The sequence below is a fragment of the Paroedura picta genome, chromosome 15, assembly GCF_049243985.1.
Source record: "Paroedura picta isolate Pp20150507F chromosome 15, Ppicta_v3.0, whole genome shotgun sequence".
In the NCBI taxonomy this organism is placed as follows: domain Eukaryota; kingdom Metazoa; phylum Chordata; class Lepidosauria; order Squamata; family Gekkonidae; genus Paroedura; species Paroedura picta.
In genome coordinates, this window is record NC_135383.1 from 10,190,134 (window position 1) to 10,203,799 (window position 13,666).

Sequence of the window (13,666 nt, forward strand, 5' to 3'; positions counted from 1 at the left end):
CGGGCAAACCAGCAAGCCAATCGCAAAGAACTGTGCAGTGAGGATGCAGTGACCAACGACGTGTGGGTCTCGGCCTTGGGGAAGACTGACAGTTTACATCAGTATCCGGCAGCTCTGTGTTCAAGCCGGTAAAACCTGCATGCAGCAGCCTCGCAGGGAGACCAGCCACTGAGTCTGGTGCGCAGGTGGCGGCTTCGACCCAAGCATCACGTCGTTGCCTCTTCTGCGGGCCACCGGGCCTGAAGGCAAGTCGCAGCACTGTGAAGCCTCATCTTCTTTGCAGACGGCTGTCTCTGGTGCGGCATCATTATCTCAGGGTTGATAAGGAAAGGCAGGTAAAAGAGCCACCTGTCTCTGGGTACACCGAGGAACAAAGGGAGGGAAAAGGCCGCCTGCGGAGCGGAAGCAGGGGCCAGCACAAGAAAATGAGTTGGCTTATCAGGCGGGGACCTTTGCAAGAGGAGTTTAGAGGATGCTTTTAGATCACTCACCTTCCTTAACCCTTTTGTGGCCTTCAGATTGTGCCCGGGCAATTTGGACCATGGGAGCGCAGGGAAACATCCTCTTTCTTGCCGCTGCGGAACTCTTAAATCAGCAAGGGGGCAAACGTCCGCAGGTTCTCTTTGGAATGAGCCCAGCAATTTCCTGGTAGCGCAGAAGTATGCTGGGGGAGCGGGGAGGCAGAGAGGAATCTCTTTTCCTAATTGCTCTAATGTACAGGTTTTCCCCGCCTCTCCCCCTAAGTATCTAGTCCTCCTCCAGAAGTGCTGGTAGCAGCATGGAGGGAGGGGAGGGTCTCTCCTGCCAGAGGTGACAGTGGGTAGGTCTGCCAGGTCCCCTCTGGTCACTGGGGGGAGACGGGGGCCGGGGGTAGGGATGCCCAATTCAGGTTGGGATTTTGGCAGTGGAGCCTGGGGACGGTGCCATAGAGTCCCGTCCTCCCCCCCCCCCCCACATTGCCAAAGCATCCATTTTTCTCCAGGGGAACTGACCTCTAGTCTGGGGAGGAGATCCCCAGGCCCACATCTGGAGGCTGCCCCGGATGGTAGGGGGAATGTCAGCCACTGCTGGGAGGAAAGGTTGAGCTTCTTCCTCTCCTCCCTACAGCTGAAATATAGGGCTGCTCTCCCCCTGTCCAAGTCGCTTGGAGCCCAGCCAGGGAAGCACTCAGGAGGACGCTCATGCCTGCCTTCCGCACGAATGCTGCCAAGGCTCCTTGTGCTTGTGGATTTCAGCCCCCTGGCTAGACTTAAGGCCTCCCGCAATGCTACTCCAGCCCTCCCCAGTGGTGGTGGTCTTTGGCCTAATGCACCAACTGCCCCTTCCTTCTGGAAGAGAGGAAAGTCATTAGATGTGGGGGAGGGGGCATGCCACTGCACCATGATTGGCTGGGTTCGTTTGCTGGGGGGGGGGCTGCATAGGTGTGCTAACCCCCAGGTGGGGCCTAGAGATCCCCCAGAAATCACAGCTGATCCTCAGCTTGAACGGAGGCGATCCTCAGCTTGAACGGAGCAGAACACAACTTTGCCGAATCGGCAGGGGTTCATCCCAGGCCGGTTGCAGGGCGTAGGACTCGGAGCGTGTTACGACTCCAGCGCAGCGGAAAGGACGCGTGATCCTAGGGAAGCAGAAGCTGTCTCTCTCCCCACCCCACCCCACCCGACGCTCCCTGCCAGTAATAAACCTTCAGCACATCCAGCATCAGCGGGAATTGCAAGCTTGTCTCCTCCGTGAATCAGCAGCCACGGCCTGGCTTTAATTAGCATTATGATGCATGCGCTTTCAGCCCAGGATTGATACCGGCCGACCTTGGTGTCGGCAGAAGACAAGGCTTCCTACAGAGGGCTGTCGGGGCGCCGCTGTTCGGCGTCTGTTCCCCGGAGCCTGGGAGGCCAAGATGGGGTTGGGATTTCACAGGAGAGGGATTTACTTCTTCACCCCGTTATCGTTTAACTTGTGGGACATTGCAGGCCGAGCTTGGATGCACGGGTGTGCTGGGGAGCATCAGTGCCCCCGTCAGCAGTGGGGCAGGGAGAAAGAAGATGCTCACACCCACCTCGTGCAGGGTGGAGGCCAGTGGCTCACAGATTCGACCGCTTGGACCTGCTTCATGTGGGTCATGTGGCCCTTCGGTTAACACCTCTCGGTCACTGGCCTAGTGGGGCTTTTCCTGGGGGCCTTACTGGCCTATCCGCCCCCTGCTGAGATGGCATTAAGAAAAACAATCCTCTTCTACATATCAGTTGCGGATTAGGCTGTAGAGGGGGATGGGGCTTTGGCCCCAGCGCCTCACTTGGGGGTCCTTGAGGGCAGGGGTCACAACCTTTAAATGAGAATGTTGGGAAACAGCCCAAGCTAATTCCCACCCTGTGCGTTACCAGCTTTTTGCTTTGCCCTAGAAAACAGAACAGATTAGGGAGAAAGCCGGAAAAGGAGCCATATGCTCCTTTCTTCCTTCTCCAGCTGTTCGGCTTCCGCTGCTGCATTCAGGTCCAAAACAGATTTCCGAAGCAAGGCTGGGCCAAGATCACCCTTGAGCATGTGCCGAATCCTTCCTCGCCTGGTTCTCAGTTTACCAATCCTTTGCAGACTGGCCCGAATTGGGGATGGGGAGATTGAGGAAGCTGCAGAAGGTCTGTCTCTCTGCCTAACATTTTTGCAAGCGGAGGCAGGTGTGTGGTTTTTAATAAACTTCAATGAAAGCCAAGCCGCTGTCCTTCAGAGCCGAAACCCGGGAACCCGGCTGACCTTTTGTTTCCACCTGAGATGAGCGGAAGGTTTCTTTTTTTAGCCCACTAAGTGTTTTCTTTGTGGAGCGATGATGCCCTGAGAGGGCAAATAATCCCAGCAAGGATTCGGAGGAGGGATGAAGCCACAGCCTTATTGGGCTGGGGGAGGCTGGTGGAACCTCGCTGAGGTTTGACAGAGAGTTGGGGTGATTGCTCTGTGGAGTAAGCCCTCCCTCTGTGTTTAGCCTGCCTTTATATAACACATATTCAGTTTTATCTGCATCTGCGTGAGCATCCAAATACGGCATGTTCAGTTAGACCAGGCTTCCTTGACAGCCCTGGAAAGGTTTTCCAAACAAGTGGGAGTTAATTTTATATATATGGGTTTCTTTAATTGTCATTTATCTGCCTTGCGTTCAAGTACTGATCGTTCTAAGGTATTTCACCCGTTGATTTACCAGAGGTGAACATTCATCTCTCCGGTGTTGTAATACAAGTCTCTTAACATCAGGCTTGATGAAGAGTCCTGGTGAACTTGAAAGTCTGCAGACTCTTAACGTGTCATTGTGATGCCCTATTAAAAAGTATTATGTGAAGTGTGTGTGTTTATTTTTAAAAACCGTTTTACTTTGAGACCCACACAGCTGTTCTTTCTGGGCTACCCTTGTCATGGACAGTTGGTCCAAGTCATGACTGCTGCATTGTGTTGTCAGAAAACATTTTGGCCAGGTTACAGGTGTTGGAGTATGCAATGTCTGGTGTACAAAATTAAGAGGAAGAAGAAGAAGAAGACCCTGAAGGGGGCAACAAGAAGACTGTTAGATAGATCACAGAGTTCAGGACCTTTCTATCTTTTAAGTGTGTCTTTTTGCCTGTCCCTAGACAGAGACTCTCAGGGCAATTCCCTCTTTCTTCACGGAAGCTTCTCCGTATCTCTCTCCTTGAGCTAGAGATGTAGGCAGCACCCATCCTGTCTCTTCCTCTGCTCTATCAGAAATGTCCTTCCAGCAATAAACCTTTTCCCTCCTTTAACCTAAAGATAGCGTGTGCATATCAATGACTTATCTGCTCTACTAGCAACAGGAAGATATGCCTCCTGGGAGATGTTGCCGTGTCTCAAACCCCACCCCACCCCCATGCTAAGCTCTAGATGCCGGATACTGTGAGCATTTATAGAATCATAGAGTTGGAAGGGGCCATACAGGCCATCTAGTCCAACCCCCTGCTCAACGCAGGATCAGCCCTAAGCATCCTAAAGCATTTCTTGCAAAGCTTTCTGGACGACCCCACCTCTGTGGTCCCCTGAGTGTTCTTCTCTGTGGTCCCATGATGCACTGCTTGATAATTGTTAAAAGAGATGACTTTGCCTTTACCTCCTTAGCTATTGTGTGTTTCTCTTGCTGCAGAGGAAGTGGCAGAAGGGAAGAATGCCATCCTCCTAGGAATGAGCCAGTGGAACTCCAATGACTTGGTGGAACAGATCGAAACCATAGGGAAACTGGAAGAAAATCAAGGTAATAACTGGCATGCATCTAGACACTGTTTCACATTTAAACGCTGGGCATTTAATCCCGACTCACTCTCTCTTTCTCTTTCTTTCTCACTCACATTTATTCTACTACCTTACAAAATTATTTTCCAAGCCTGCTTTCCCAAAAGGCATTAAAGCAAGAATAAAGCGACTTTAACAAAGTGGAATATCTTAACAGCTAAAGGCAAAATAGCAAGGAATTAAACCCGATAACACAGCACAAAGCAAAGTCTTTAATTAAAAGCCTGGGTAAAACCTGAACCTTGATAAAGACAGTGCCAAGCAAGCATCTTGGAGGGCATGCCCGAGTTCAGGCACCACCACCAAAAGGCTCTGTCTCAATTACTGATCTGTGTGTTTTCTGAGTTTTATGGCACTGTCTCTTCAGAGCATTTCTGGAAGCCAGGAATACTGATGATAGTCCTCTGGAATGGCCAAGGCAACTATTTTGGGCATTTACCAGGGAGGGGTACATTTAAGTGGGATACATTGCTTTGGTGAAATAAATCTGCTTGTTGATTCTCTCTTAGCAAGTGTCTGGAGGTCTTTTGAGCAGAGCAGAATGATGTGCTGACCACATCATCCAAGTGGTGTTTTCCAAGATAACCAAACAGCTAATTTGGAGATGAGGGGTGGGTGGAAATCTATGAGCTACAACCGCCCTTGACGGTGACAGGAAAGGCTCCCCTCTGCTAATTTATTTCAATCAAGAGGCGATGATTCAGAGGGGCTGCAAAGAGATGTCCTCTGCATTCCAGGCGCTTTCTTTGCCTGATGACAGTGCCTTTGCCAAAAGAAAATGACTGGCCGGTTGCCACAGAGAGAAATACCAAGGTCTTTGATTTGTTTATTTGCCTTATTATTATTATTTTGTATCCCAGAACGTGTCTGCGTTCTAAATGTGACTTTTGTGAAATTTTCTCACGGAATTTTAAATTCAGCTGCACAATCACCTTCCCTTTCCTCTCCCCACATCAGACACCCTGTGAGGGAGGTGAGGCTGAGAGAGCTCTGAGAGAACTGTTATATCAGAACAGCTTTATCAGTGTCATGGTGAGCCCAAGGTCACCCAGCTGGTTGCATGTGGGGGAGTGCAGATTCAAACCCGGCTCGCCAGATTAGTCCACACTCCTAACCACTGCACCAAGCTGGCTAGAAGGTATCTTCCATGCATTCAGGTGCCTGTGGTTCCAATCCCATCCCAGCCCTGTAGTTTACCTGCACAGGTGAGTGCACCCGTCTTCTCCCCCACTTACCTTGCCGCTTGCTGCAAAAGAATCCTGGACTAGGCAATTCAGTAAACTTTCTTCTCCAGCGCCGTGCAATATCGTGAGCTCCAGTGCGTTTGAGCATCTGGAAAGCACCAATTTCCGTTCGCATTCTTAAGCGCGCATCATCAGGATCACCTGCCAAAACACTGATAGATCTTGTCACTGTGGTTAATCATACTGTGTTTTGGCTGGGGAACGATTTACTGATTGAGCCAACTGTGGTCTCTGCTGTTTGGCAACAAACCGCAATTTAAAAGGAAACAGCACAATCGGGGGGGGGGGGGGGTGGTCACAGGAAGAGGTTGCGGCTTATTCTCTCTGAGCTGTGCCACCAGAACAGTGCTCCACCTCTCCGTTGACATATTTCATTGAGTTAGACGAGAAACATAAGGGAAGCTAAGTGTGTGAAAAGAACAGATTCAAATGGGTCGCCGTGTTGGTCTAAAGTAGCACAATAAAATCAGAGTCCAGTAGCACCTTTAAGACCAACAAGGATTGATTCAAGGCATGAGCTTTCGAGTGCAAGCACTCGAGAGCTCATGCTTTGAATAAATCCTTGTTGGTCTTAAAGGTGCCACTGGACTCTGATTTTATTGTGTGAAAAGAGCATGGTGTTAGCACCTGGGATATTGACAGCTAGGCCCCTTCTCCCTCCCCAATAGTGGGCGTATCAGTCTTTTGGGCGTGGGGATAGAGTTATTCCTTGCCTTGTTTGCTGTGGATTTTTTTCTGTATTGTAATGGTATGTCAATGAGCCTCTTGTGGCGCAGAGTGGTAAGGCAGCCGTCTGAAAGCTCTGCCCATGAGGCTGGGGGTTCAATCCCAGCAGCCGGCTCAAGGTTGACTCAGCCTTCCATCCTTCCGAGGTCGGTAAAATGAGTATCCAGCTTGCTTGCTGGGGGGTAAACGGTAATGACTGGGGAAGGCACTGGCAAACCACCCCGTATTGAGTCTGCCATGAAAACGCTGGAGGGCGTCACCCCAAGGGTCAGACATGACTCGGTGCTTGTACAGGGGATACCTTTACCTTTAATGGTATGTCCTTTTAATGGGGGTTTTAATGGGTTTTTAAATGAGGACTTTGTGACCCGCCACGAGCCATTGCATGGGAGTGGCGGGATATAAATCACGTAAATAATAAATAAAAATAAATAAATCAGAATTATTTCTCCCTCACCCTAATGCTAATAATTGCCATAATTACAATGGTTGGAGTGGGGGTGTCTGATTTTTGTTAGTGGTTTATGTATAGCGTGCAGCCTGCAGTTCCCCAGCTGGAGGCTAAGTGCACTCACCCTGCCAGGTGTCTAGTATTTTTATTTAGGCATTTATTTATTATATATTTATATTTATATACCGCCCTCCCCGAAGGCTCAGGGTGGTTCCCCTAAAACAGAAACAATACAGGCAACTTAGTTTATTTAACAACAATAAAGTGATAACAGCAAGCAATATAGAACAGTGGAAAAATATGAAGAACATTAAATTGGCCCAGTGGGTTGGGCAGAATTGTAGTGGGGTGTCATAGGAGGGAGGTTCAGGGGGAGGGCCCTTGGGAAGTGGTGGTTCAGGTTGACCTCAATCCTCGTGGAGGAGCTCCCTTTTGCAGGCCCTGCAGAACTGTTTGAGTATTTTGCAGGTAGTAACAACACTGTTACTCTGAAACAGATGAGGACCTTGGACAGCTCCTCCCAAGCAAGACAGTGTAGCCCCATATAGAGTCAGATCATTGACTCCATCGGGTTGGCCCCTCTGCGTTCACAGGTGCAGGAGCTGGTGAGGGCTAGGTCTGTAGGGCTGGGAAGCACCTAGAGATTTGGGGGGCTGAGCTGGAGGCAGGTGGTATTTGGGGAGAGGCCACTTTCCGAAGCAGCTGTTTTCCAGATGAACTGATGTCTGTTCTCTCAAGATCTGTTGCAATCCCAGGAAATCTCCAGCCCCCACCTTCAGGTTGGCAAGCCTGTTTCTCAGGAAGCCTCCACAAAATACCTGCACAATAGATGTTCTTAAGCGAGCCTGCAAACTCCCAAGTTGTTCAAATGCCGGCTTTGATCACACTAAAGCCCATCCAAACACCCTTTGAGTTCTTTTATTGGAGAGCTGCATGTTGTATTGTTGGAAGAACAGCTGGTGTTCTGTTTGCTGCAAAATACACCCCAAAGGGCATTCTGGAGCACACCAGGGCTTGGCCTCTGAGTTTCTTCAGGCCCTTTGTTGACAGACAAAAGCTGGCAATCGCCTGTTTTCTCACTGGCCCTGCAGTAATTGCACTTCAGGGGCTATGCTATTGTAACACATAGAAGCTAATTGCTAGATTTTATAAATACATCTGTGTACACACATATTCTCTCTGTCTCTGTCTCTCTCTGCCTCTCCCTCCCTCCCTCCCTCCCTCTGCTTCCTGGCTTGACCATCAATAAGCATATGATAAAAGATTCAGGTGGATCATCAGGTTGGTCCGAAGCAGCAGAAAAATAGGTTGAATCTGGTGGCAACCTTCAAGCTCCACAAAGTTGTATTCAATACCTTGATTCGACAAAAGGTATTGCATCAAAAGATGAAAACAAAGTAGCTTTCTTTCAGTCAGTTAAGCTGGCCCGCAGGGATGTTTTCTTTGTTCATGGGGAGACCTGAGCACAGACCACAGAGAGGGGTGCCGTTGCGTGCCAGCAGGATAAATACTTGGTGCCCTTCAAGAGGCCATTGGGAACTGCTTTGTTCTAATAGCTGGCTTACCAGTCAGGGGCGCGCATGTGGTCCATGGCTAGGATTACTCTTCAAATGCCCCACATAGATTATTCCTTATAGCAAGTCCTTAAGGTTGTCTAGTGTGCTTATCACCAAATTGCAGGTCAAGGGGGGCGCTGAGAGGTCAGGGACTTCCTAAGGCCAGATTTGCATTTGACCATGGAAATTCCTGGCTTCTGGCTCATCATTGTGCATGCACTGGGATTTGAGTCCTGCCATCGAAGCCTCTGGAGCTGAGCACAAACGAACGTTTGAAGCGACCTTCTCCTGAGACAAACCACTGGCATTCTGACCAAGATTGGCTCTCCAGGGCCCTTCACAGCACCTGCCACCTGGTTGTTTGAACGGGAGATACCAGGGATAGAACCTGGGGCCTTCTGCATGCCGGGCAGATGCTCTGCAGCTCTTCCCTTCTGCAGTCAGGAAAAGCATCATTTCCAGCTGTGTTTCTTAGGAACAGCCAGTGTGGCCCACACCTCGCCTCTGATGGGGTCCCTGATTGCTATTGCCAAGTTTTAAATATGCCAGTCTGTTATCAGGAGAGCAAACCAGGACTCTAGTGCCTCCTTACAGGCTAACCACTTTTGTTCCAGCATAAACCTCTGAGTCAGAGCTCACGTCATCATGCATGTTGAAGGTGTACCCAGTGCAGGGGTCTCCAACGTAGTACCCATGGGCACCGTGGCCCTTGCCAGTGCCTTTCCCAACACCCATGAAGTGTTTTTAGGATGTGGGTGGAGCCGGGTAGGACTTTTGTCCAGCATTTGCTACTGAAAACTTGATTAGCTATGCAGATTTTTTACTAGCATTATGTTGTGGCAATCATTTTGTGTCTGGCTTCTCCTCCTGCGGCAGCCATCTTGTTGCCATTCCCTTCCTGCTGTCTCAGAATCCCAAATTTGCCCACAGGCTCAGAAAGGTTGAGATCCCCTGACCTAATGGATCCATGCTCCAGTTCTTCTGTTGCAAGTGAGCTCTGACCCAAGGAGGTTTATGCTGCAATACGTTTGGTTAGTCTTTGTAGTGCGTCAGGGTTCCCTTTTTATTCTTGCTGCTGGATCAGACCTGGGATTGGGACGCCTGGCCCTAAGCATGCTTACTGCTTGAAGCAGGAGGCTGCGGCGCTTTACTTAAGAGCAGACCCACTCCCAGGTTGCTGTCTTTCCAAGGAGCAAGCTGAATGGATCACTCCCTACCCGTGATTGTGCCCGAGATGGAATTTTCCAGCCTGTCTTTTCCTTCCTCCAAATTCAGTCTGTGGTCCAGTCAGTTTAACGTATAAGAAGAGAGGCTCTCTCTCCCTCCCTCCTTCCCTCCCTCCCTCCCTCCACTCCCCCTACCCTGTAGGATTATACTGGACTAAACCAGAAATTTGCCACTGGCCTGGATTTTAGCCCCAGAGCTCTCCCAGCCTGCAGTTATACCCTGGAACCTCACTCTACTCCTTGACACAGCTGACTAGTGTGCTTCCTCACTGATTTTTATGTGCATGAACAGCAGTCATGCAGATCCTGGGGAACGGATCTGGGTTCTGAGTTAAAGAGCCTGTTTTGCATGGCAAAATTGCTGGGCTCAGTCCCCGGGGTTCAGGAAAAGCCTCTACCTGGGGCCCCTACTGTTGCTTACTGGACAACTGGTCTGGCTCAGAGTGAGCTTCATCCGTTTACAGGAAAGAAGCGGCGTGGGGGAAGGAAGGCCTCCTGTACTCCAGAACCAAGCCGCACGCTGATCTAACTTAGTAAATGAGTAACCCTCCTGAAGGGACGCAAGTTTGTTGGGAAGAGGGCTGTGTTCAGAGGGACCTGCGTCAACCTCGGGGGCTTGCGATGGCAGCGATAATGTGTAATTTCCTGCCCTGGCAGCCCAAGCCGCTAATTTTGCGGCCTCTTTTCCCACCAGACAATCCTGTATTTCAGGAGCTAACCTGTTAATTAGTTCTAATTAAGGTAACAGGCGTGTGACTGATGAGCCCCATGCAAGGTCGCGGTCGCTGAAAACAGAGCCCTCTGCGGCTGAGAAGGGCACCGGCCCCGAACTTGTGAAACGGCCAGGAATGCCTTTTGCTTCCACATGGAAGATGGGAACCTGTCCCAGGCTATCAAAATCAGTTAACAATATATTTATACGATCTCTATTTCAATGATAAATGAAGCAACCAGAACGGACTCTGGATTTTGTCCCGTTTTCAAAGCAGACTTTTCATCGGTGGTTGTTTCCTCCTGTGATTTTGAGACTTATCCTAGAAGTTGGACTAGATGACCTCTGAGGTCCCTTGCAACTTTATGATTCTATGAGAGTTAAGTGGGTGTTAGTTTTATGACTGTGACTGAGGGGCAGCTTCGCCAGGGTTAAAAATGGGGGCTGGAGAAGCTCATCACTGGACCAGCCTACATACAACAACTGCCTTTTGCAGGCTTGGCAAGGGGAATTTGGAAACTCAGAAGAAATGGGGAGGGCAGGCAACGTGCCCCTTATTATGCAGCAGGTAGAACTGGGTAACAACTGGCCTTCAAAGAGTTGCTAACCCTGTTCCCTTTTTTTCCTTTTCCATAGGCGAAGACCCTGTGTTTTGCTCATCTGGCGTTCTGCAGGAGAAACAACGTGAGTTCCCTCCCCCACCCCCTTTTTTGGGTGCCTATTATTCTAAGAGCACTTTATGCTTAAAAGCACGAATACCAACTGGGTTTAAATCCTCCGTAATGCTCTTTTGTAAGGCCATCTGGAGGCAGAAATCAGGCTTGGCTTTAGTCCTGTCCCCCGGGGATCGTGAAGTTGATTATTTATAGCACTGCAAGCATTTTCTAGTGCGTGGGTTGCTCTGTTGAGTCGACGGTGGGTGACTGAGGGTCTCTCCCTCTGGCTCCTGCACTCTCGCTGAAGACCCGTCAGTGGTATTTTCTGGGCATCAGACGAATATCTTCCCTTTCCGTCCTCTCGTGGGCTGCACTATCAGAGAGCCAATGTTGACAAAGCAGTCCCTGCCCTGGCCCTTCCTCTGCTTAGGTTGGTAGCTCACCCTTTCCTGAAATCTTAGGGCCGGGCAGGCACCCAAAGGGAAGGTGGGTTTCCCAGAAATCTAAGGGAGGAAGGGAAGGAGGGAGGGAGGGAGTGCCTGTCCTGGTTAGTAATTGGATGGGAAAACCACCAAGGAATTCCAAGGTCCCAGGTTCAAGTCTTTCCCACCACCTGCTCTACTACCTGATCCTTTCAACTGGAGATGCCAGAGGGTGGGTTGAATCTGAGACCTTCTGCATGCCGAGCAGGTCCTCTGCCCCTGAGCCCCCTCCCCTGTGTTCTGTTTTCTCCTCTGTCGCCGTGTCTTTGCAGCCAGCGAGTATCTCAGCCGTTGGTTAACTTCACGCATCCCTTTATAATTTGCTAATAGAAAGCATATGTGCCCAAGTTTATTTCTCGTTGACAGATTTGTTAATATACACAGCTTGTAATAGCGCAACAGATGGTAGAAAACAGCCTGATTTCTTATGGGAATGCAAGGAGTCTTCCCCCTCCCCTCCCACCCTTGGTGATGCTCTGATGCAGTAGCTTTTCTCTATCATTTTAGCATTTTTTTCCAAAAAAGCGTATATTTATATTTATATTTATATTTATATTTATATTTATATTTATATTTATATTTATATTTATATTTATATTTATATTTATATTTATATTTATATTTATATTTATATTTATATTTATATTTATATCTATATCTATATCTATATCTATATCTATATCTATATCTATATCTATATCTATATCTATATCTATATCTATATCTATATCTATATCTATATCTATATCTATATCTATATTTATATTTATATTATGATCAAGCTGAAAAGCAGCCCCACTGGGCTTTGAATTCCTGCTCTCCCATAAGCCAGAAACTGGAATCCAACCGGTTGATTCCCCTGTATCAAAGGACCGGGCACCTTCCTCCTCTACCAGTGGTCAACCTTGGAAATATCCAGCAGGGGCTATTGCAAAGCTATCACTGTGTTTTCCCAGTGTGAAACTTAGCTGCAGAAAGACAGCCATAGGAGAGGTGGGTGGGGCTCAGGATATCAACTGGTACTTGTTTAACTCTTTGCCCCTGTAGGATTTCCCTCCCAGCTAATTTTAGCAAGTACATAGGGGGAAAGGTAAGCACAATATAGGCACTTCTTAAAAAAAAAAAAAACCCAAAACATACACAGCTTAAAGCCCCTGGGAGGGATTTCTGATTAGTAAAATGGTGCGCTGACAGCTAACCCTAAGCATGACCCGCATCATAACGCTTCTACTTTTTGCGGCCAGATTGTACATTACAGTCACAGAGCCCAAAAGGCAAGTATCGCTCGACTCTACGGGCTCCTCCAGTCTTAGCCCCCTGTTTTGGAATCCACCTGAACAGATTCAGCCAAATGTTATCTCAGCCTCTCAAAAAGACCTTGAGCCGTGAGGTCAGCAATGCAGCCTGCCTGCCCCCTCACCCTGCAGCTGGGAGGCAAAACGCTTCTTCCTTTTGGCTGGGGGCTCTGGGTTCTCGCCTTGTCCACAAGAGCACGGTGGTCCTTTGTGGATCAGAGCATGGTTTCTACCCAAGCCCTCCTTGCCCTTTTGGCCCCCGCCCATCCACTCTAGCGTGGAAGCATCAGGCTATCATCTTCTTTGAAGTAGAGCATTTGGCTGTCTGTGCCTCTGTGAACTTGATCTGATTACTTCCGTCCCATGACATTGTATCGGAGGAAGTGCGCCTGCACGTGAAAGCTCATATCTTGAATAAGACTCGGTTGGCCTTAATGGTGCCCCTGGACTCTAAATTTGTTCCGGAGTGTGGGGTTAGAATAGCCACCAAGCACAGCCTGCCCCCCTCCTGCCATTCCTGTCATTTAAGCCTCTCAGCTATGTCTGTCTGTCTTCTCTCTATGGCCTCAACACGCCAGCTCGAAATCCAGAATCACCAGACGGAGCCTCAACCTTCGGCCAGTTTCCCCAAAAAAAAGTTTCTAAGCCCTGATGGATACAATACACAGACAGGACTTCCATGCCCCGTTCTCCAGATTTAGGGTCAGTTTCCCATGGAACGGTGCCATGTCCGTATTTCTAATCGGAGGTGTTCTCCTCGGTAAGCTTTTTGTAAACCTGCCCTGAAATAATTCCCTGCCAATGTAAAAGCGGGAGTGCTGCAAACGGTCCGAAGCCACGTACTTCTTTTCAGCAAGGATTAGCGCATTGTTCCCTCTGTTCCGTGGCGAGCACGTCTCTCCCCCCTCGTCCCCTCGTCTCGGTCCATCTCCCCCAACCCTCCCGGGTTCATCAGACGAAGGGCTTATTGGTGCTGAACTCCCACGGGGCATTTGCATGACCGCAGCTGCTCGGCGCTCAATGCAAGAAGACTGTCC

General features: G+C 49.2%; 1 protein-coding gene across 6 annotated transcripts in view; it reads left to right on the forward strand.

The window, feature by feature from the left end:
• The window catches only part of PITPNM3 (PITPNM family member 3), a 76,003-nt gene that overhangs the window by 30,859 nt on the left and 31,478 nt on the right, over positions 1 to 13,666 (forward strand). For all 6 annotated transcript variants that reach the window (XR_013226729.1, XM_077311232.1, XM_077311233.1 and 3 more), the window contains 2 exons: positions 4,136 to 4,243; positions 10,833 to 10,880. Coding sequence is in view for 5 of the 6 variants with exons in the window: in XM_077311232.1 (XP_077167347.1) it covers positions 4,136 to 4,243; positions 10,833 to 10,880 (156 nt within the window). In the remaining variant the exon portion in view is untranslated. The remainder of the gene's footprint in view (positions 1 to 4,135; positions 4,244 to 10,832; positions 10,881 to 13,666) is intronic.